The following is a 20,093-nucleotide window of genomic DNA, read 5'->3' on the forward strand; positions in this document are numbered from 1 at the left end:
TTTATGCAACCTGTGGTTACAGCTCCTCTGTTGGCCTTTCCTGGTGATGCCCAGGCTGATTACCCTCATAGTGCTACTGTCTTCTCAGCTGAATCCTACATGTGGGCGTTCGTGGCAGTGAGCTCGCCTTTCCACTTGCACCTAAGCCACTCGAGGAGGGAGAGGGGGGAATTGTGCTTCAGCAGGGTTGCTGGTGTTTGCAGAAGGGTGTTTTCCTAAGTGATGGGAACTAGAGGGGGACACTTGTGCAAACTGACACCGAGACTCCTGCTGCTAACGACCCTCCACGCAGAAAAGCCCGTCTGTCCCCTGGTACCCAACATGAGGAAACGTGAAGAAACGCATGGCAGTGGGCAGGTTACAACGTATGATTCCCGGTGGCTTTCCCAAATGCCCCACCTCCGTGGCTCCCACCGCCATCGTCAGTCCCCAGCTACCACCCACGGCCACACGCTGGGGGGGTCCCCAGCACCTCTACCCCACCAGCCTGAAGCCACCCTTTGAGGGTGCTGGTGGAGGTCCAGGCAGCACCCAGGGGTGGCCCGTGCCTTGCACCGGTTGTCCTGAGACGGCCGCAGCCTCTGTCATGTCCCTGCTCTCCCACAGCAAGCAGGCCCCCCCAGGGTGTTTTGTTAAAAAGAGCCACATACAGAAACACAAAAGGACATATTTCGCTCTATTTCAAGACAAGGCAGGTGCCGCAGCCGCTAGAAAGCACCCTGGGGTCCCCGTGGCCTGGGAAGCTTCCCAGGCAGACAGTCGTTTCCAAGAGAAGGGAGATGTTTCCAAGCCCCAGGGAAGCACAAGGAGGTGGCACCGGGCAGCGCTGAGCCACGGGGCGAGGGCCATCAGCTGGGGAAGGAGCCTGGCTCTGTCGGCAGCCGAGAAGCTGCTCTCCGGGCGGCCGCGGCCTCTCACACCCGGACCGCCATGAAGCCCCTCGCCGGCTGAGAGCCGCCGGCCTCCCCTCCCGCCACGGGGAGCGGGCCCTAGGGCTCGGCCGCAGCCCCCTCGCCGGCCCCGTCCTCCAGCCGCCAAGGGCGGTCGACGTAGCGCAGGGCTCCGCCGACGGGGCCGCGCTCGGCCGGGTCGAGGGCCAGCAGGCTCCGCAGCATCAGGGCCGCCTCGGCCGTCAGGCGTTTCCAGTGGCGGGGCAGGTCCTCGTCCAGGCCCGTCTCCTGCCACAGCATGAAGTCCTCAAAGAAAGGGTCGTCCGGCAGGCTCTGCTCCCAGGGGAAGTAGCCGGTCAGCAGGCAGAAAAGCAGCACGCCGAAGGCCCAGGCGTCCAGGCTGGTGTCGATGGGCACCCCCTGAGCATCGGCGGTGTTGCTGAGCTCGGGCGCGGTGTAGGGGATCACCCCGGCCACCAGCTTGAGCTTGGTACCCTTGGGCCGCGTAAGCCCGAAGTCAGTCAGCTTGATGCGCCGGCACTCGGGATCGAAAAGCAGCACGTTCTCTGGCTTGACGTCACGGTACACGAGGCCACGGCTGTGGATGAACTCCAGCGCGCTCACCAGCTGCTTGGCACACTGCTTCGCGGCCGGCTCGGGGATCCCATCCTGCGCGGGGAGAGAGGGACGGATGGTACGGCGATGGATGGCAGCCCTGCCGGCTGGTCCCTCTGCACCGGGGAAGACCTTTGCACTTCTGGTCTTGCAAGCCTGAAGCTGCTTCAATGTTGTAGACCCCAGAGAGACCCACAGCCCGTTGCCTTTATCTCCCTCCCTCCCACCCAACCAGCCTTTGGTTGGGTCCCGAACGTTATGGTCCCAGCCCCCATGGCCTTGTAGCAGCACTCACCCGGGGTTTGATGATGGAGATGAGGTCTTTGTGCAGTGCTGGTTCGTAGAGGAAGCCATAGTACTGGCTGGACTCGATGGCAATGCCAAACATGCCGATGATGGCAGGGTGGGTGGCGAGGGAGAGCGCCACGCAATACTCATACAGGAAGGTGTGCAGCTTGGTACTGGCTTTGGGTAGCAGCTTGAGAGCCATAGGAGTCCCTGGGGATGGGGAGAGTGGGTTAGACTCTCCTGAAAGTCACTCATACCAAGGCCAGAGGGAGAGGGCACTGAGCAGCCATGGGTCTGGACACTCACAGCCACAGGGAGGTCTCTGGCTACGTGGGCCTGTCAGTCTGAGCTGGGACTACTGGGGAAGAGTAGTGTCATAGACCTTGATGGCCTTGGCCAACCCCACATAGGACCTCCACTCACACCCTCTGTCCACGGGGCTTAGGGCACCATTTAAGCTCGGCCTTGGGGCTTCACTCCCTGCCTGAGCTGTGTGGTGGGAGTGCTGGTTTCCAGTTAGATCACGTCCGTGCCGGTGGCTAGCCATGAACCTGACTTGTGGATTGACTTCCCAGCCTGTCTCATCACAATAACCTTGCCTGATGTTCTGGGCTGCCTCCTGGCATCACCTGCTCCCTGGCTGGGTGCAATGGGATGGTCCCCAGCAGGGGAGGTCCCTGTCCTGCCTCTCTCCCTGGGGACCTCCCACCATGCCGGGTCCCAAGGAGCCACCAGCCCACCCACCGCCCTGGCGAGTGGAGGAAGGCACAGTAGCTCATAGGGCACAGTCGGTTCCTTACCTCTCTGCCTGTGGGTCACGAGCATCACGTGGCCATACTTGCCCCTGCCCAGCTCCCGAATAACCTCATAGTGCTCGGCCACCTCGGTGCGCACCAGGCTCTGAGCTGTGATCTCCAGGAGCTCATCTAGCACAGTGGGTGCCGCTGTCCCCACCGCTGCCACAGCCGCAGCTGAGCTCTCGGCCATTGTTGAGTGCTGCAGAAACACCACAGCCCAAGTCAGGAACATCACAACATGCACAGAGAAAGCCAGATCGGACGCACCGCACAAACCATGCCATGGCAGGGGATGTTTCTGCCACCTGGAGCCTGAGCACTCTCGCAGCTGTGCTAGAGTTGAGCTTGTGCTTTTGTACACTACACCTCTGGGCAAAGCCCCTCATCATATAAAAGGTCCCTGTATTGAAGGGAACCTCCTTCAGCCCTCTAATCCTTTCTGGCCTCTAGACAGATGCTTGACTTGCTAATTGTACTCCCTGGGGCCTCTCCTTTCAAAGACTTGGGTCACCTTTCTGTGTTAGCTGTACTAAAGCTTGGCCTTCCAGGCTTCCTCTTATTCTAGTCTCCAAGGTGTTAGGCAACAAGGAAAATAGTAACAGAGTCCCAGATTATCAAGTGTCACCCAGTCCTCTTGCTCTCTTCAGCCTACTGCAGCAAGACCATGTCTCTCTACTCAGAAAACCACCCCTACTGCTTATCAAAGAAAGTCCTTGAGGTAGCAGCAGAGACAGACTTGCCCCTTAAGCAGAGGCACAGCTAGCCCATGACAAAAAAAAAGGATTACTACTCAGAGGCAGTGTGCTCTGAGCAAGCCAAAGGGAGCTCAGTACCTCACACGCCTGCTGATATTTCTGACCCAAAGTCACTCATCTGTGCAGCCAAGAAACTTAGGCAGGAAGGAAGCCTGGACATCAACGGCATTTTGAGCTACAGCCAGCTGCTTCAGACCCATTTCAGAGAAATGCTTTTTCAGTCCTTCCCAGCCAGCTACAAGGCAGCATTTTAAGGCACCTGTGGCAGCACTTTCCCCCTGACTACCTCCCTGTGCTCTGAACACAGGCACCCCAGGCCCAGGACCCCCTCCTGGCTTTGGAGCAAGGTCACGGAACCAGAGTCACAGGATGGTCGAGGTGAGAAGGTACCTCTGGAGATCACCTAGTGCAACCTTCTGCTCAGAGGAAGGTTAACTAGAGCAGGTTGCTCAGGACTGTGTCCAGTCCGGTTTTAAATACCTCCAAGGATGGAGACTCCACAACTAATCTGGGCAGCTTGTTCCAGTGTTTGGTCACCTTTATGGTAAAAAATTTTTTTCTTATGCTTAAACAGAAATTCTGCATTTCAGGCCCACTGCCTCTTGTCCTGTCACTCACTATCACTCAGAAGACTCTGGCTGTGCCTTTTTTACAGGTATTTATACACATCAATAAGATGGTCCCCTCAAGCGTTCTCCTCTCGAGGCTAAACAAGTTGCAGCTCTTTTAGCCTCTCCTTGTACAAGAGATGCTCCGATAACTTAATCAACTTCACAAACTGGATTTGTTCCAGTATGTCCACATCTCTCTTCTGCTGAGGAGCCCAGAACTGGACCCACTACTCCAGATGTGACCTCACTGGTGCTGAATAGAGAGGAAGGATCACCTCCCTCCGTCTGCTGGTAACACTTTGCCTAATGCAGCCCAGGATGCAGCCCAAGAGCCTACGGGTTGCAGCATTCTTGGATGTGTCTTAAAGAGTGTGCAGTGAGACAGAGCTCCAGTGTAAAACCAGTGGCTCAGCTCTGCACCTACAAGCTCAGGATCTCTTCCCATGAAACATTCTGACTCACAAGATGCCTTCTGGGGGAGGGAATAGGACCTCACATTGCTAAAAAGGAAGATGGCATCCTGGGAATATGAGTGGGAGCAGAAAGAATGAAGCCTTTTCCCTTAGTTTTTACACTGCTCTATCTGTGACCAGAGCTTATTACAGCTCCTTCAACTTCCAGCCCTCACTGCTGCTAAATCCGGTCATTCTTAAGAATCCAGTAATGTAGCAACAGAATTATTTAAACCTAGGAAAACTACAAAAAGGCTGGATTTGTACAGGAGACTGGGACTACTTCTGGGAGAGCCCCCCTTCTTTTCCCTTCCCTTCTCTCCTAGACTGCGTTGCTTAATCTCATCCAATTCAGAAGTGCCAAGTAATTGGCCCTACATTTCTGCAAAGGCTTTGGCTTGGTGTGACAGCCAACAGCAGCCAAAGTTAGTACAGTCCGTGGGGAGTTCAACAATGAACAAGTGCATGCATGGGAGGGGATGAATGGAAAGCTGGGGACAAACTCACGAGGAAGGACGGCCTGGAAAGTATTTTAGAGATTTTGCTTTGATGTCCTCCTGTTTGCTGCCCAGCTGGCACAGCTTGTGAAATTCCACGCAGTGAGGGCATCGCAGAACCCACAGACAAACCCACTCTGCCACTGACATTTCCAAACTGGTGTTGTCACATTTAGGTGTTAAAACAAATAGCTGAAAAAAACCTTTTAAAGACTCCTAGTTAGGAATATAGAGAAAAAACTTAAAATGTAATAGATCTTTGAAAGACATAGACCTCCCCTTGATATTAGATAGGCTAAAGCCACACTAAACAGGGAGTGGAACAACAGGAGAGATGTCTCCTTGTCTTGTGCAGAGCACATTAGATTTATGTTTGTGAAAAAATATCAAAAGATCTCTTCTGTAGGACAGTGTTTCAAATTCATGGTCATATACAAGTTCTTGTCAGCAAATGGTTCATGATCTTCTCAGATAACTGAATTTCTCAAACCTGAGTTAGATAAAATTTCTTCCCTTGTAGGCTGGCCACCTGTTAGCGCTATCTAACCCAAAGGTTAGAATCTTCCCACTGCATCCACTTAATGTATTCTTCAATAATGATATAATTTTCAAATATCTATTCACTGATGCAGTTTTATTTGTATTGAATTGTTTATTATATGACTCTTCTATTCTATTTTTTATATGATTCATTACTTCTCTCTTATTGCTGTGTGAAAACTTGCTTTTGTGAATGGGAGGACATGCTTCGCTCTATGGTCTCGGTTCTCACTCCAGCTTTGGGAGTCAAAACATTCTGGTCCAGAAGCTTTTGCAATAAAAAAAAATCCAAAAAACTCTGTGTCCTTCCACTCCACATTTCAAGTGAACTGTGATATAGGTGGCAAGGATCCTTACGTCCATGTGTGGCCCCACCGGCAAGGGAGGGCCGATTGTCTGGGTACAGAGTAGAGCATCAAAGTGAAATAGCCAGCTTGGAAAAATAGACCAGCCAGAAGATATAGGTCGAGTGCCCTGAGGGACAGTGACAGGGTCTGATCAGGGCTCCATTTGAAGGCAGCCCCAGGGACGGTCACTCCAGAACCGTTTGCAGGCTTTGGCTCCTGCAGCCCTTGAGGAAACTGATTACAGGACATGGTCCGTACTTCAGGAAATAGCCGGAGCTGTCAGGGCTTTCTCTGAGATTCCACTGCCGTTAGCTAGTAAGCTAAATGAGGGCCAAATTTGGGTCACCACCGAGCCTGGGTGCTCTGCACTTACCTCTGCTACCTTCTGGAGTGCCACTTGCCCTTTGCGGAGTGACAAGCACTGGGGAGGAGGCCACCAGGGCCCTGGCCAGGATTCACTCGCCATTTGGCTGTGTGCTATTGAAGGCAGCAGGCAGGGTCCTTTCCAAACCTGTTCTTTCCTCCACTGCCCATCCTGTGCTTCATCTGCTAGAGGTCCTGCTTCTAGGCTGTCAGCGTGTGAGAAACCCTAACTCCCCCCAAAAGTCTCTAATTACAGCAGCAAGAAATTCACATCCTTGCCACCATCTGGAGATGCTTCCCAGCTTCCTCAGGAGCTGAGGAGGAGCTAGCCTATGGAGATACGGTGTCTTAGTCTAGTAATGTTATTCTGGTTCTCCAACCAAAATGATTAATATATTTGGTCCAGAAAAAGACTTCATACATGGCAAGAGCCAAAGACAGTGTAATCTCTGCATAACAGAGATGGTACTACGATGACAGAATCACAGAGGTATGGAGGCTGGAAGAGACCTCTTGAGATCATCTAATCCAATTCCCCTGCTCAAGAGTGGCAGTTGAAGCAGGTTATCTAGGAAAGTGTCCAGTCAGGTTTTTAATATCTCCACAGATGGAGACTCCACAACCTCTCTGGGGAACCTATCATGCTGTTTAACCACCCTCACAGTAAAAAAAAAAAAAAAAAAAAAAAAAAAGGTGTTTTCTTGTGTTTAGACGGAATTCCTTGTCCTGTAATTTTTGCACATTGGCTCTTGTCCTGTCAATGAGCACTACTGAGAAGAGTCTGGCTCCCTTTTCTTCATTCCCTTTCATCAGGTATTTATATACACCAGTAAGATCCCCTCTGAGCCTTCTCTTTTCCAAGTTGAAGAGCTTCAGCTGTCTCAGCCTCTCCATATCAAAGATGCTCCATAAAAAATGGTCTTGAGCATATGGCATGTAGGGTCCATTTTCTTGCCTGACCTTCTACAGAGCTTTAACCCAAACCAAATAATCAACAACATTTGGGGCACCTCTTACAAAAAGTCATGCGGGCTTGATCCAAAGACAAACTTTGGTTAACTATAAAAGCCAGTGTTATCGTTCTTGCTGTTATGTATTTATATGATACCCTAATGTGAATTTACCTAACCTGCTGCTGAAGCTTCTCAGCTAGAGAAAAAAGGTTTTTAGTGCCTGCTATATTTCTGCTGACTGTTGCAGGGTGTATATGCACTGTGGTCAGAGGTACCACCACAGCCCGTGAGAACATATTTTAAACTACATAGACTGAAAAAAACTAGCAGGGTACAGCCTGAAACTCAGGCTATGTATTTAGCCAATGCTTTACTTCTTAGGCTTCACAAACCGTCTGGCATGCTGTGCTTCTGTAGTGCCCACATCAGTTAGTTTAAAAACAGATAGATAGGATGCTTTCAGAAATTGTAGTCACGTTTTGAATTTTGAATAAACATCTCCATGCTCTCTTCTTACCTGTTAAATGCCTCCAAACAACCTTCTGTCCAATTCTCAAACCAAGGCCTTTTGACCAGCTCTCAGATCCATTTTATGGCTCTTTTCTGAAGCCTCACCATTTTTTCTGCCCCCCAAGTTAAAACCCCAACTTCTCCTGGGGGCGAACTCTTTTGGCAGGAACACCACACTGAGAAGCTGCACTACCTTATACATCCATTATGACTCCAGAGTTTTTCCACATTACTGGGGGTTTGGGGTGGGGGACTCCACTTACTCTTCATGTCCCTTTCTGGGTGTTGCCTGCCTTCTTTCTACCTGAATACTTTTGCACCGCCTTTAATAAAGTACATTTTGCTCAAATGCACTTAATGTATCAAGTAATTCAGATCACTTGGTGTCCCTGTTGTTATCAAACCACCATGTTCACTTCTGTCTAGGGGCTGTGGAAGGACCTGACCTGCGAGGGTTTCCTATTAACCTCTAAATCGTTGGTGGGAGTTCGGAGCAGTTCTCAGCCCAGTATTGGGTCGTACAGCACCTGCCAGAAATGTGCCATTCACTGATCGTTCCCTGAAAGCTATCTGTACAAATTTATCCTGGCATTGGTCAAAATCAATAACCCACGCATTTTCAATGGATTCAAAAATAAGCTCAGTATAATTGGTGTCCTCACCCTACACAATTAATTTTATTAAATCCTGACTCTGTTATAATACTTTTACGTTTGTCAATGATCTAGAAGAAAATATGCAGAAAATCTTGCAAATGACACAAAAATGGGTTGGGTAGATAATGCATTGCTTGATAAAACTAGTGCATGCACATAGACACATAGAAAAGTGTTTCAAATGACCAAAGAAGTCAGGAGTTTAGTCTGGCATTGAATGACAGGGGAAAAAAAACCCACAACCCCTCTTCCCCCCCAAATGTCATATTAATCAGACAAATCTAAGTTCTTCACGCTGCTTTGTAGATAAATTGGCCACTGTGTAACCCAGAAATATAGATCTAGTATAGCCTCACTTCCTTTGCAGGTGTTAACATGTAGGATGATACAGAATTGCACTAGAAATAATCTGCAGTGATACAGATATACATCTTAATTATACAGATACAAGTCTAAGAGAATAAGGGTACAAGGGTTACTGATGTTGCAGATTCCACTTTTGCATTCACTCTGGTGAAGAGAACACCCAAAAAGCATCAGACGCAGGAAACAGCAGCAGTGAGAGGCAAACTAGCCTTTTCCAGATGCTAAATTAAGAAAATAAGCATCACTATAAACAAAAAAAATAGATATATCCATTCAGCTTTACGTAGACTAAGAGAGATTATAACAAAAGAAGAGATCTGTTCTGAGACGACGTGCCTCTTACAGTGAACTCCAGTTTCTGCAGAGGTTCCTACACACAGATGCCCTGAGACAGTCTGAAATTTAATCTCTGAAAATCAGCTGAGTTAGGAAAGCTGTATTTCTGAAAGGCTGGCCACCTGCTAATGACTTCTGTACTAGAATTCAGAATACTGTGCACCAGTGGATTTTGTATTTTTATTGGAAAGGCATTCCTTCCATTTGCTCTGCTTTGCATTCTCCTTTATCTACTTTTTTATGATGTTTTTTTGAATGTTAAAAATATACTGCTGTAAAAGCCTGGTTTCTCTAGGGTAAATTTCTTGAACTCTTCTGGAGGCCAGCTGATGGGTCAACAGAATTAGCTATTGGATGTTTTCTATCTTTTTAATGGTATTGGAGAGACCACAGTTCAGCAAGCTAGCCCTGGTGTCCACAGTTTGATGGAAAAAGGACCGGAGAAGAACCAGGAGAATGACAATAGGACTGACAATTACAGGGGAAACTTCCAGGGGAGCAGTCTTTTTAGCTTATCAAACAGAGAGCAAAGAAGTGACTCTTTCATCTGTATGTACCTTTGTGGGTACTAGAATTTCACTACAGAGGGGTGTCCCAATTAAGAAAAAGCATTATAATAAAACCAATTGCTGAAGCTGAAATGAGGCAATTTCAGACCTCAGCTGCAGTGCAGATTTTGTGAAGAAGGATATTTGCCCCTAAAAACCTCATCAAACAGCATGGAAGAATAACCTTCCATCTCTGGAACTTTTGACTCAAGAATGGTGCGTTTTTTTCCCCCTAAAAGGTCCACTCTAGCACATTTAATACACGCAAGAGATCAGAACAGATTATCGCCGCGGTTGTTTCTGGCCTTATTGCTGATAGATTTATGAGCTTCTTTCTAAAACTGGTCAGCAGGCTAGTGCTTAATCTCACTGCGGAGAACCGCAGCACCATCCCCTCAGCAGAGCCGCATATTGCTCTTCTCGGGCAGAAACACCCAGCAGCCTCCCCGGAGCGAGCCCTGTAATCCTCTCCCCAGCAAGCAGTACACCAAAATCTCCTCCGAGCAGCCTCCTCGGACACAAATAGGCAGCAATCTCGCCGGGACCAAGCCGCATCACACCCTCCTCCCAACCAACCAAGCCGGTACCATGGCACCATCCCACCGGCCGCGACCAGCCACAAAGCAACTTTTTTTGGAGCAGACCCACCTAACGAGCTCACCGTCCACCAGACGCGTGGGAAACAGGCGCCCTCCGCGTCGTGCCACCACGCTACGCCGGCGTCCCCAAAACCAGTTCGTGAGGAGCGGGCGCCCTTTTACGTGCCCGCCCCGTCTCCTCCATCCCGCCTCGGCCGCCACCTTCTCTTCCCACGCTCCTTTCCCCTCCGTCCTAAAGCCCCTCACCTTCTCCAGCAGCGCAGCACCGACGGCCGGCCGTGGACCGCCTCACTTCCCACCGCCGCAGCCTCCGGGCTGGGTTCAGCCTGCGGCCAGCAGCCGGAGGGAGCTGCCAGGCATTACGGGGCTAAGCGTGACGCTCCGCCTCTTCCCCATGCCTCTGGTCCTGGGGGCACGCTGCCTCCCCGCTGAAGGTGACCTCTGGGAGGGAAAAAAAAGAGGGGCGAAAAGAGGGGAGGAAGGGGGGGCTGCCCATCTGCCCCGCTTCGCGGAGGGGGCTGTGTCGCAGGGGTCGGGGCGGGGTGGTGGTTTCTGCTCTAGCCGTGCCGTCGTAAGCCCCAGGGACCCTTTGGCAAGCCCACCCTTTTCTGCTTTTCCCTCCAGCTTGGGGTCTCGTTACAGCTGGGGGAGCAAAGCCGCTCCCCGGGCTGGCGCACGGTCCTCGCTCTGGGGCCGTGCCAAGTCAGAGCGTGTCCCCGATGGCAGGGCTCAGAACGACCCCGGGCTGCCAGCGCTTGCCCTTGGCTACCAAAGGAGCCGGAGACATGCCAGTCACAATTGCCGAAGCGTCGGAGACCAGGCACAAACCGTAACTGGTTCAAGGTGCCTTCGTGGGGCACCACAGGTCGGGCTCCTCACACACACCAGTACGACAGAGCATTATGGTGAAGCTGAAATTATTAACGGTAACTACAATGACTTGCAGGCATTTCACCCGTTCTCAGTACCTCCACCTGGACTATTTTCCTGTGCCAAAGTCCTCTTTCTTCCACTTGTGCGTGGAGAGGAAAGCAGCTCCTGGGGACATGGACACCATGCTGGTCCTAGGTCTTGGCTCTGAAGCACTGATTTTTTCTCTCAAGGAGATGGATCAACTTGCGCATCTGAAGCAGCGACGTGTGCAGCTGTGACACAGGACTGTCACAGCACTGGCCTCCCTGTTCCCAGAGCTGGGGCCATGCAGGGGACCTGTAAGGCTTAAGCTGTCCTGATGAGCCTCCCCACTGCCTCTGGGGCCACAGTACGGTGAGGAAGGCTGAGAGACGGCAGAGGTGCAAGACAGCCTAAGAGAAGAGAGCAGAGCAGCCCCCATAACCATAAGTACTCTGGCTCTCCAGCACAGGACTGAACCTCCTTGCCTGCTCTCTGGAGGGAGAGTAATTACACCAAGGGCTTGTCACGCCGTGCTCTGCCCCACATAGGGGCAATAAGGTGAGATGCACTGGACTGCCATCACAGACCTGCGAAGAACCACTCTGCTGCTGCTCAGAGGTGGTGCAAACCAGAGGGCAAGAGGAGCAGCACGGTCGGGCTCCCAGCTGTCCCAGTGCTTCGGGATAAGAGGTGGGAAGTGAGGTCGTGATGCTGATGACCTAAAGGTCTTGTGCCGTTCAAGGCTGCCCCTTCACACTCATTCTTGAACGATGCTCCAGTGGTTGGGAAAGGCCTTCAGTGTGCAAAGTCCCCGCGGGCAGGAACATTACAGCCAGAAGAAGTGTGAGTGTATAGGAGAAACCTATCCAATATCCAAGAATTCAGCACTGGGATAAATGGTGTAGTGTAACCACCGCTCCCCAGGAACATGGCCCCTGTATTATCTAGTCTTCTGGGGAACAGAATGGGTGAAACTGTTGCCTCTGTTGAGACACAAGTCAGAAGTCGCACTGAGAAGTGTCCCTGGGGACTTGCTTGAAGTCACAGTTACAAGGCAACGCTGGGAAAGGAGCCCAGGTTCCCTGACTCCCCAGTCCCTCTCTTCTCCACTCCAACCACTAACTCAAACCTGCTTCCAGATCTAGGAAGAAAATACGGTAGTCTTCCTGATTTTCCAGCTCATTTTTTAAGAGACAGATTCCCTGTGTTTTCCATTCCTACTGAGAGTGGGACCTGCTGGGCGGTTTGGCACAGAGAAGAGACCTCTTTCACAGCCTTACCTGCAGTGTACCAACAGGGAGCAATCTGGCCGAGGGCTTGCTCCCTTCCTGCGGTTCATCCAACACTACATCTGCAGGGCTTATCATGCATTTCCACGACACAGGGAAAACGTCATATACTGCGTGCCACATGTGTGTGTGAGACTCCCTGCTCTCCGTTCCCTGAGGACTGAGTGTATTTGTGCATTTCAGGACCTCGGTAATTTAACACCTACACCTATCTCCCCCACGCTGCACACGTTTTGTCCTGCTGGCAACCAAGATATTGGTCAAAGTCAACACTGGCAGAGCTGGAAATATGGTGTAACCAAGTTCACCTTTGTCTTTTGGAAACTTCGTCCCAGGCTGTGGACTTGAGGATACACCATCTCCAGCCATGCAGAACAATTTGCCTTCAGTGCCGTAAGCAGACCCACAAAGAATCTTGCAATAAATCAAGGACGGTTGTGGATGTTCACATCCTTCAGGCAAACTCTGTAGGCAGCCGTTGGAGGTGAACGGAAAAGTGGAAGTGGGAGGAATTACAAGTGGGTATTAATGGCACTTCTGTTTAGGTCGCCTAACACTGTCCACTGCAAAGACTCCCTTCAGGTGCTTGTTTATGCTTTGTGACACACACAAGCATTGGGGATGGCCTATGATATCTAACAACAAATACTTTATGAAACTGCATCCTTTTCCTCCTCTGAATTATTGTTGGTCTAACATGATAAATATTCTGTCCTTTGCATGCCTGGGTCAGAATAGGCAGCACACAGAAAAATAATGAAACATGAGCATTCCCAAGAGCCAGACATGGCAGCCAGTGTCACAAAGTCATAGCAGTGACAACTGCGTGAGGAACAGCTGGACTAAAGCAGCTGCAGTGAAGGGACCTAGTCAAGAAGGACGCTCCCACACCTCTTTAGTCCTTCCTTCTCTTCCCTTATCCCTCTTCCTTGGCATACACACGACAGCCTATTTCACTCCTGTCAGAATAGCAGCACTTCTTCGAGTACACACCATACACAACTCTAAGGGATCAGGGTTGAATTCCTATTAGTGAGTGCTCAAAAGTCAGATGATGCCAGAGGTGTGGTTGCAGCTGGAACACTGCCCCTTCAGAGAGAAATCCTCCAGGCTCCAGCAAGTACCCGAAGACCCACTGAGGGGACGGGCTCTTCCAACACACTTAGCAGGACACTCAGTTTCCCAAGTGTTGGCCTTAGTGTGAAGCCTTTTTCCTAATATCCCTGCGGTGATTTCCACAGGAGGTAAGCCGGGTGAGGAGGTCTGTACTCCTGTTTTGGTAACCCAACCACATATGGCTCTTTAGTTTCCATTCTGTACTATCAGAGGCACCAACAGCACCTAGGGCGATAGAATATGTGATGCCATTTGAACCCAAGAGAGCACTCTTTGGTGGTATGGAGGCTTATCAGCAGGGGTATGTGTGAGAGAACATCAAGCTCCTTTACCAGGACCTAAGATGGCACTGCTCTTTTAATATTGTAGTCTAAGGCAATACTTGGTTTGTCTGTATGTATATATTTAAACTGACCATAAGCGTTTGCCCAGAACATCACTGATGGCAGCTTTTCAGAGCAGTCACGATCCCTTCGTTTCCAGCACTCAATTTTTCCCAGTCCTTTTCAGAACCAGCTTAGTGCCTGATGCTGGGGTTGGAATAGCTCTTTGCCTTTCCCCATTGCCTTCCTACTTCTTCTTTTAATAATTCTCCGAGCTGCCAACGCTTTCCTCCCCTCCGGCCTCAGCAGGCAGGCAAGCAAGCCAAATCCGCAGGGTGCTTCAGGGTGGGGGCTGCCTCCTGGACGGAGAGCCGGGGCCCTGAGCTCTCCTCGGCACCGGCCGGGTGCTCGGAGGAGCCCACCAGCTGCACGGACCATTTGTGCTCTGAGGTCATTCAGCGCTATCCCATCGCTGAGGAATCTGCTGGCCCCCTTCCTGACAGCACCGTACAACGTCCCACCTTGCCTGCCAGCTAACGCAACACGCTCATGCTGAGCCCGGACCCTGCTCCCCAGAGGTGCTTCCAACCATGGTCCCCAGCTTCAGCAAAGCCACTCACACCCGAACATACAATATCCAGTATCCAGGACGCACATCAGCCTTCTCCCTGAAGCTCGATGACTTATTTGTCACCATGAGTACAGCCAGGGACGGTCCGGGCGGCAGCTCCCACTGTAGCCCAGCGAGACAGTGCCATCACAGGACGCTGAGTTGGCCGGGGCTCTGGAGGGCTTGGAGACAGATTCTGAGGAGGGAAGGGTTGCGGTGGGGCTTTGCAGGAGAAAAGGCTGGGCCGGCAGAGGAAGAGGGGGACTTGGGTGGTAGGGCAGGGACTACGTGTTTTGCTGGGAAGGCTTCCTTCTGTCGGGGCAGAGAGAGGGGCTGGTGGCTCCTAAGCAGCAGGGAGGCAGGAGACAAGGGAGATGATAACAAGGCTGGCAGGGGAAGAGCTCTCCAGCCAAGGCTTGTCCCACAGTTTCCCACAAGGTGAGAGCAGGGCAGGCCAAGGGATGGACTCAGGTTCAGCTGAGAGTCCAGATCATCGGGTGAGCTCGTGGTGACAAAGCAGGTCCAGAGTCCAGCTGAGAAGTTGATTTCCAGGTCAGGGTCAGTCTCAGCAGTGGTAGCCAGTGCCAGACACAGTCCAGTAATTGCCAGGCAGTTCTGAGGTCAAGCCAGGAAGCCAGTCCATGTGCTAGGGTTCAGATAAACAGCATTTATGGCCAGACACAGCCATGAAAGAGGTAGAGACAGACCACGATACAGCTCAGGCAGGGACTAAAAGCCCAGGGCTGAGCTGAAATAGGGCTCCTGGTCCCAGGGGCAAAGGTTGCAGATGGATACCCAGGTGAGGCTGGTCAGGGCCATCAAGACCTATCAGTGCCCTTGGGGCAAGGCAAAATGATGGCTCATGCCTACCTCTCAATTTTTCAGCAGCTTCATGTGTGCCCCTAGCAATGGGCTGGAAGGCAAAGGATGCTCCCACTCCCCGAGGAAGGCTGATCCCTCCTGTGTTCCCTCACCTCATTTCTACAGCTTCATCTTCCCAGGGCAGCAGGCCAGCACCCTGCAAACCATCTTCCAACCAACCAGTCCGAAGGGACCTGCTGCTGGGACGTTGTCCCCAGTGTCGGTGTCTCATCTAACACCAAGGCACTGCACGAGCCTCTCCTGGGGCTGTCCACAAAATCAGGAGGGAGGGAGATGTCCCCCATGGGGTGTCAGCAGCGAGTGCCTGCTTTCTGACAGGTCTGGGTGCTGGGACCATTCATGGGTGCACATTTGGGGCACGCAGGTCAGCTGGGCTGTGGTGCTGGCCGGGGGCATCACAGCATCACGGTGCCAGGAGGCCCCTCTCGAGGCCAGTTTGTGCCCCCCAGCACCCACCCCAGGGCTGCTTCAGCCAAGGTCATTCCTAGAAAAAAGTTTTGTCTGATTTTCTCTGAAAGACATCCAGTGACATGGGCTCCCAGCTGCCTGCAACACTGCCTTCTTCTCTAAAGAAAAGATGACAGAGGAGAGAAGATGTAATAGCTATAATAAATAGGTATAATAAAACCTTGAGGGGAATAAATAAGTTGAAAATAAATCACTGCTCACTGTCTCTTCAAAAGACAAGACACAATAACTAAAGGCAGGTCCAAAACAAACACAAGGCTTCCTCACGCAGCACACCCTCAGCCATGGACACCTTGCCTCAGGAGAGCGTGGGTTATAAATGTTTATGTGGTTTCATAAAACAGCTGGATGGAGACACTGCAGAGGAAAAACACAATTAAATGCAAAGATTCAACGTCTGTCTCAGACTGCTGGAGGCTAGGAGACTATTTGGGGGATTTACTACGTACTTCCTTCTTATATCTTCCACAAGGAATTTGCCACTGGATGGTCTCACAGCCAGGCTATAGCATTAAATGGTGTTTTATTCTGATCTGGTTTAGCTGTTCTCATTCATCCTACTAATGAAATGCTGTGGTGGCACGAGTGTGCTGCAGCACCCCTTGGGCAAAGCTAGCAAGGCAGTAAGCTCCACAGCCCCGCTCTCCAACCACTTCTCCCAAACAGCCCCATACCTGCTATTTAAACAGCCGGAGAGTGATTGTCTGTCCTGGGCTAGCTTGTCACCTTTGCAGGGTCTCCCTGCCAGAGTGACAACTTGCAGGTGGGTCAAGGAGGTACGATGGGAGGGCGTTTGCCTTGTGGGTGGAATGGAGACCTCACAGGACAGAGGGTTTCCAGAGAAGGAGTGGGTGCCAGCCCTAAGCAGCAGCATCCTGGATTATATGTCCTTTCTCTTAAAGGGCCACCTGTGAAGTCCTCTGTCTGTGGGATGGCATCAGAGGGTTTATACAGCGCTAAAATAGCACCCTCTATCCCACTCTAAATACTCTTGCCAATGATGCCCAACATTTATTTTGGCTGCTGCTGCATAAGCCCATTTATAGGGTAATAAACTACAAGTCCAGGATCCCCTTCCTGATCTGCACCTGCAGGTCTGAGCTCTGAGGTCAGCATCAGGTAGGAATGTGCTAGATTATTTTCCTGAAATGTATTACCTTACATGTATCTATGTTGAAGCTCATCTGACACTTCTGCTCAACCACTTTGTTTTGTTGGATCCTTCTGAAGTTCCTTGCCATCAGAACAGTATTTGACCACCCAAGGAGAGTCAGTATCATCCTCAGACTTGGAGATTTCACAGTTTAGTCACTTCTCAGGTCATCCATGAAGTTGCTGAATAAAACTAGTCCCAGGAGCAATCCCTGGGCTATCCTTTGAGAGGAACCTCATTGCTCTCTCCAGCTTCCCAAGGAGGGGAAGGGGAGAGGGAGGTGCTGAGCTCTTCTCCCTAGGATCCAGTGATAGAACACGTCAGAATCGTTCAAAGCTGCACCAGGGGAGGTTTAGACTAGACCGTGGGAAGCATTTCTTTACCGAGAGAGTGGTCAAACACTGGAACAGGCTTCCTAGAGAGGTGGTCGATGCCCCAAGCCTGTCAGTGTTTAAGAGGCATTTGGACAATGCCCTTAACAACATGCTTCAACTTGATCAGGCAGTTGGACTAGATGATCGTTGTAGGTCCCTTCCAACTGAAGTAGTCTATTCTATTCTATTCTATTCTATTCTATTCTCCTATCCCCACTGCTTGTTCTTCTCCACCCTGAGAAGCGTCCCATGCACCCCACCCTTTGCTTCTTGTCCTTTACTCAGCTTTCATTCCATAAAAGGATCTTTCCTCCAATCCTGTAGCAACTTAGTTCTTTTAATAACTTCTGGTGAAGAACCTGTCAATGGCTTTTTGGGAGTCCAAACGTACTGTGTCTCCTGGATCCCCTCCCCTGTGCTTATTGAGACCCTCACAGAACCCAGCACGGCAATGACGCAGGATTTCCCTTTACAGAAGCCACACCGACTCTTTCTTAACAGACTGTTATTCACATATTCATCCATCTTACTCTTTATGATAGACACCAATCTCTTACCACAGATGGAAGTCAGACTCACCAGTCATTTTTTATAGTGGGGGGGGTCACACTTCCAATCCCCCGGTGTTCTGGCACAGAGACGTTAATGACAGATTATACAGCTTGGCCAGCAGTTCGCAGTTCCACATTTGAATTCCTTCAGGACTTTCAGGCAAATGTCATGCAGTCCTAGTGACTTATTAACATTCAAAGTATTTGTCTGGTCTTACTTCAAACTAAGCTGTCTCCTCTGACCAATCTACTGCAAATGTGGCATCAGGAGTGGAAATCTCCCCACCAAACAAGGCACTCCTCTGCTGGAAGGTGGAAGAAGTAAGTGTATCCCAAGGCTTCTCTCCCAGGCAGACATAAAAGAAAGGAGCTTTAAAGCTTCCTGAACTCCCTGGGAGAAACATTTGAAGTCTGATGTCCTGGCAAATCCACCTCTCAAGCTGAATTCTCTTGTCTCTTTCCCAGAAGCATGGCTGCCAGCGTGGTGGTTGCTGCATCTACTGAGGGGCAGAGGCAAGAAATCAAGACTGGTCTGGAAAGATACAATACATGGAAACTGGACCCAAGTGACGCTAGGAGGTGATATTAAACTAAGGAAAAGTGCATTAATTGTATAGATTCATCTAGCTGCTTTGAAATTCAGTTCCACAGAAGTGATCTGTTACATCTAAGACCTTCAAGCCTTCATTCTTCTGAACTGGAGACCTTCCAGAGTCTGAGCTTCAGCCTTCCTTGCCACTGTGGTCCAGAGATCCATCTCTGGTATGAGATGACACTAAGTGAATACCTAGATACACGGACGACTGAGGACCTGGGGCAAGAATGAATAGCAGGCAGACATGCAAATATGCAGGCAGAATCAAAAGAGGCAGAAAAATCTCCTTAACTTGATGAGATGTTATTGGATGGACACGCATGGTGGGGGTAGGGATTTCAACTTCAACATCCCTGCTACCACAACTCTTCCCCACAGAAAAAGGAAGCAGGACAGTTGTGGCTGCCTTGAGGCAGACCCTGATCCCTGCTAGCCTGGGTTCACCTTCATGCTATCCTGCCCTGTAGGAGCTGTAGGACCTGTCTACTGCTGTGGTGTCTGGAGACTTTTCAGCCTGTGTAGCCCCCCCCAGGGAACTGCCCTCTGAGTGATGATCTGCAGGCATGACACAAGCTGTAGGATGCCCAGCTGTGCTCCATCCCTAGAGGAGCTCAGATACAGTTTGAGTCTTCCAGAGAGGAGATTTCATCACCCTCTGTGACCACGTGAAAACAGCCTTCACCCGCGGGAGGTTCAGAGTCCTCCCTCATCAGAGATTCGGAGGGAGCTGCTGGTGCGGCGACATTAGCAGGGATTGTTCTAGAGATGAAAGGAACTGATCCCGCAGGCTAACCCTGATCTACCTCACCTTCACACCCTGTCACAGCAGGTGGTTCTATCAGTTCTCAGCAACCTCACACACATGGTAAAACGTTCCCACACTTTGTGGAGAAGCTCTTCTCTTCTAATCCTCAGTTCTGAATGACAGAACCAGGCAGAAAGGATACGTCCAGGATAAACACGTCCATCTTACTGTGTCCTGAAACGCTCAGGTTGTCGTCTTCAGTACCAGCTCGCTTCTGCTGAAAAACCTCGCAGCACGGCTGAGCTAGCAGAGATCTCAGACTTGCCCTAGAGGAAGGTGGCGTTCCCATGTGGGCGCATCTGTATAAGTTCACTTAAGTCATCGCTATCAGCATCAGTCTTTTGCTCAGATGAAATTCAAAGTGCTTTTCTCCACAACCACTGACCCAGCCTTGTGAACATGGTCAGCTGTCAGTGACAAAACCAGGACATTAAGTAGATATTTTCCTCCATTAGGAAAGATGCAGATCAAAGCCTCTTCCATATTAGCCATATAGACTCTTTAAAAACTATCCATCTCTTGGGGTCCCCGCATTATACTCCACTGTTCTTTCAGAGGAGGAAATGGCTAGGGTATTTGTGATGATCTGGCTGGAGCGTGAATTAGGTGCCTCTGTGTAATGCTGCCCAGTGGCTGTCAGCCACAGCTTGGAAAGCTGAAAGCTCTCCAGCTAATGCATTATTTTCTTTCAGTGATCTCATGTTTAAAGCATCATTTCCTTAGTCTTAGGCTCTCCCACGGGGTCAGTAAATTCCACATCCAAAGAAGATTTTAATTTCTTGGTGAGTGACAAGCTGGAATGGTGATTTGAGGCCTAATCTCACCCTTGAGTGGTGAATGGAGGATCTCATCATTAGTACATCAGACAGACACAATCAAAGATATCATGGGAATAGCAAACACCAGCAAT

The 20,093-nt window shown here is 50.5% G+C and overlaps 1 protein-coding gene across 3 annotated transcripts; it reads right to left on the reverse strand.

The window, feature by feature from the left end:
* Window positions 1–651: 651 nt before the first annotated feature.
* Window positions 652–10,512, reverse strand: LOC104317931 (serine/threonine-protein kinase SBK2-like). 3 transcript variants are annotated; one of them, XM_069808846.1, is made up of 4 exons: window positions 10,370–10,512; window positions 2,594–2,789; window positions 1,801–2,003; window positions 652–1,559 (listed from the first exon to the last, which is right to left on the reverse strand). In XM_069808846.1, the coding sequence occupies exons 2-4, from the start codon at window positions 2,778–2,780 to the stop codon at window positions 990–992; spliced, it is 960 nt and encodes a 319-aa protein (XP_069664947.1). In that variant the 5' UTR covers window positions 2,781–2,789; window positions 10,370–10,512; the 3' UTR covers window positions 652–989. The 3 variants fall into 3 exon arrangements, with proteins under 3 accessions (XP_069664947.1, XP_069664949.1, XP_069664948.1); XM_069808848.1 differs by lacking the exon at window positions 10,370–10,512 and adding an exon at window positions 10,186–10,363; XM_069808847.1 differs by lacking the exon at window positions 10,370–10,512 and adding an exon at window positions 10,173–10,363.
* Between the last annotated feature and the right edge of the window lie 9,581 nt (window positions 10,513–20,093).

Source organism: Haliaeetus albicilla, chromosome 21 (genome assembly GCF_947461875.1).
Source record: "Haliaeetus albicilla chromosome 21, bHalAlb1.1, whole genome shotgun sequence".
Classification (NCBI taxonomy): domain Eukaryota; kingdom Metazoa; phylum Chordata; class Aves; order Accipitriformes; family Accipitridae; genus Haliaeetus; species Haliaeetus albicilla.

Excerpts from the sequence above, each read along its gene's own strand:
- LOC104317931 (XM_069808846.1), bottom strand. The coding sequence starts at position 2,780 with ATGGCCGAGAGCTCAGCTGCGGCTGTGGCAGCGGTGGGGACAGCGGCA. Across the intron at positions 2,004-2,593 it reads CGTGACCCACAGGCAGAGAG|GGACTCCTATGGCTCTCAAG; the intron begins GTAAGGAACCGA and ends CCCCATCCCCAG. Across the intron at positions 1,560-1,800 it reads TCTCCATCATCAAACCCCGG|GATGGGATCCCCGAGCCGGC; the intron begins GTGAGTGCTGCT and ends CTCCCCGCGCAG.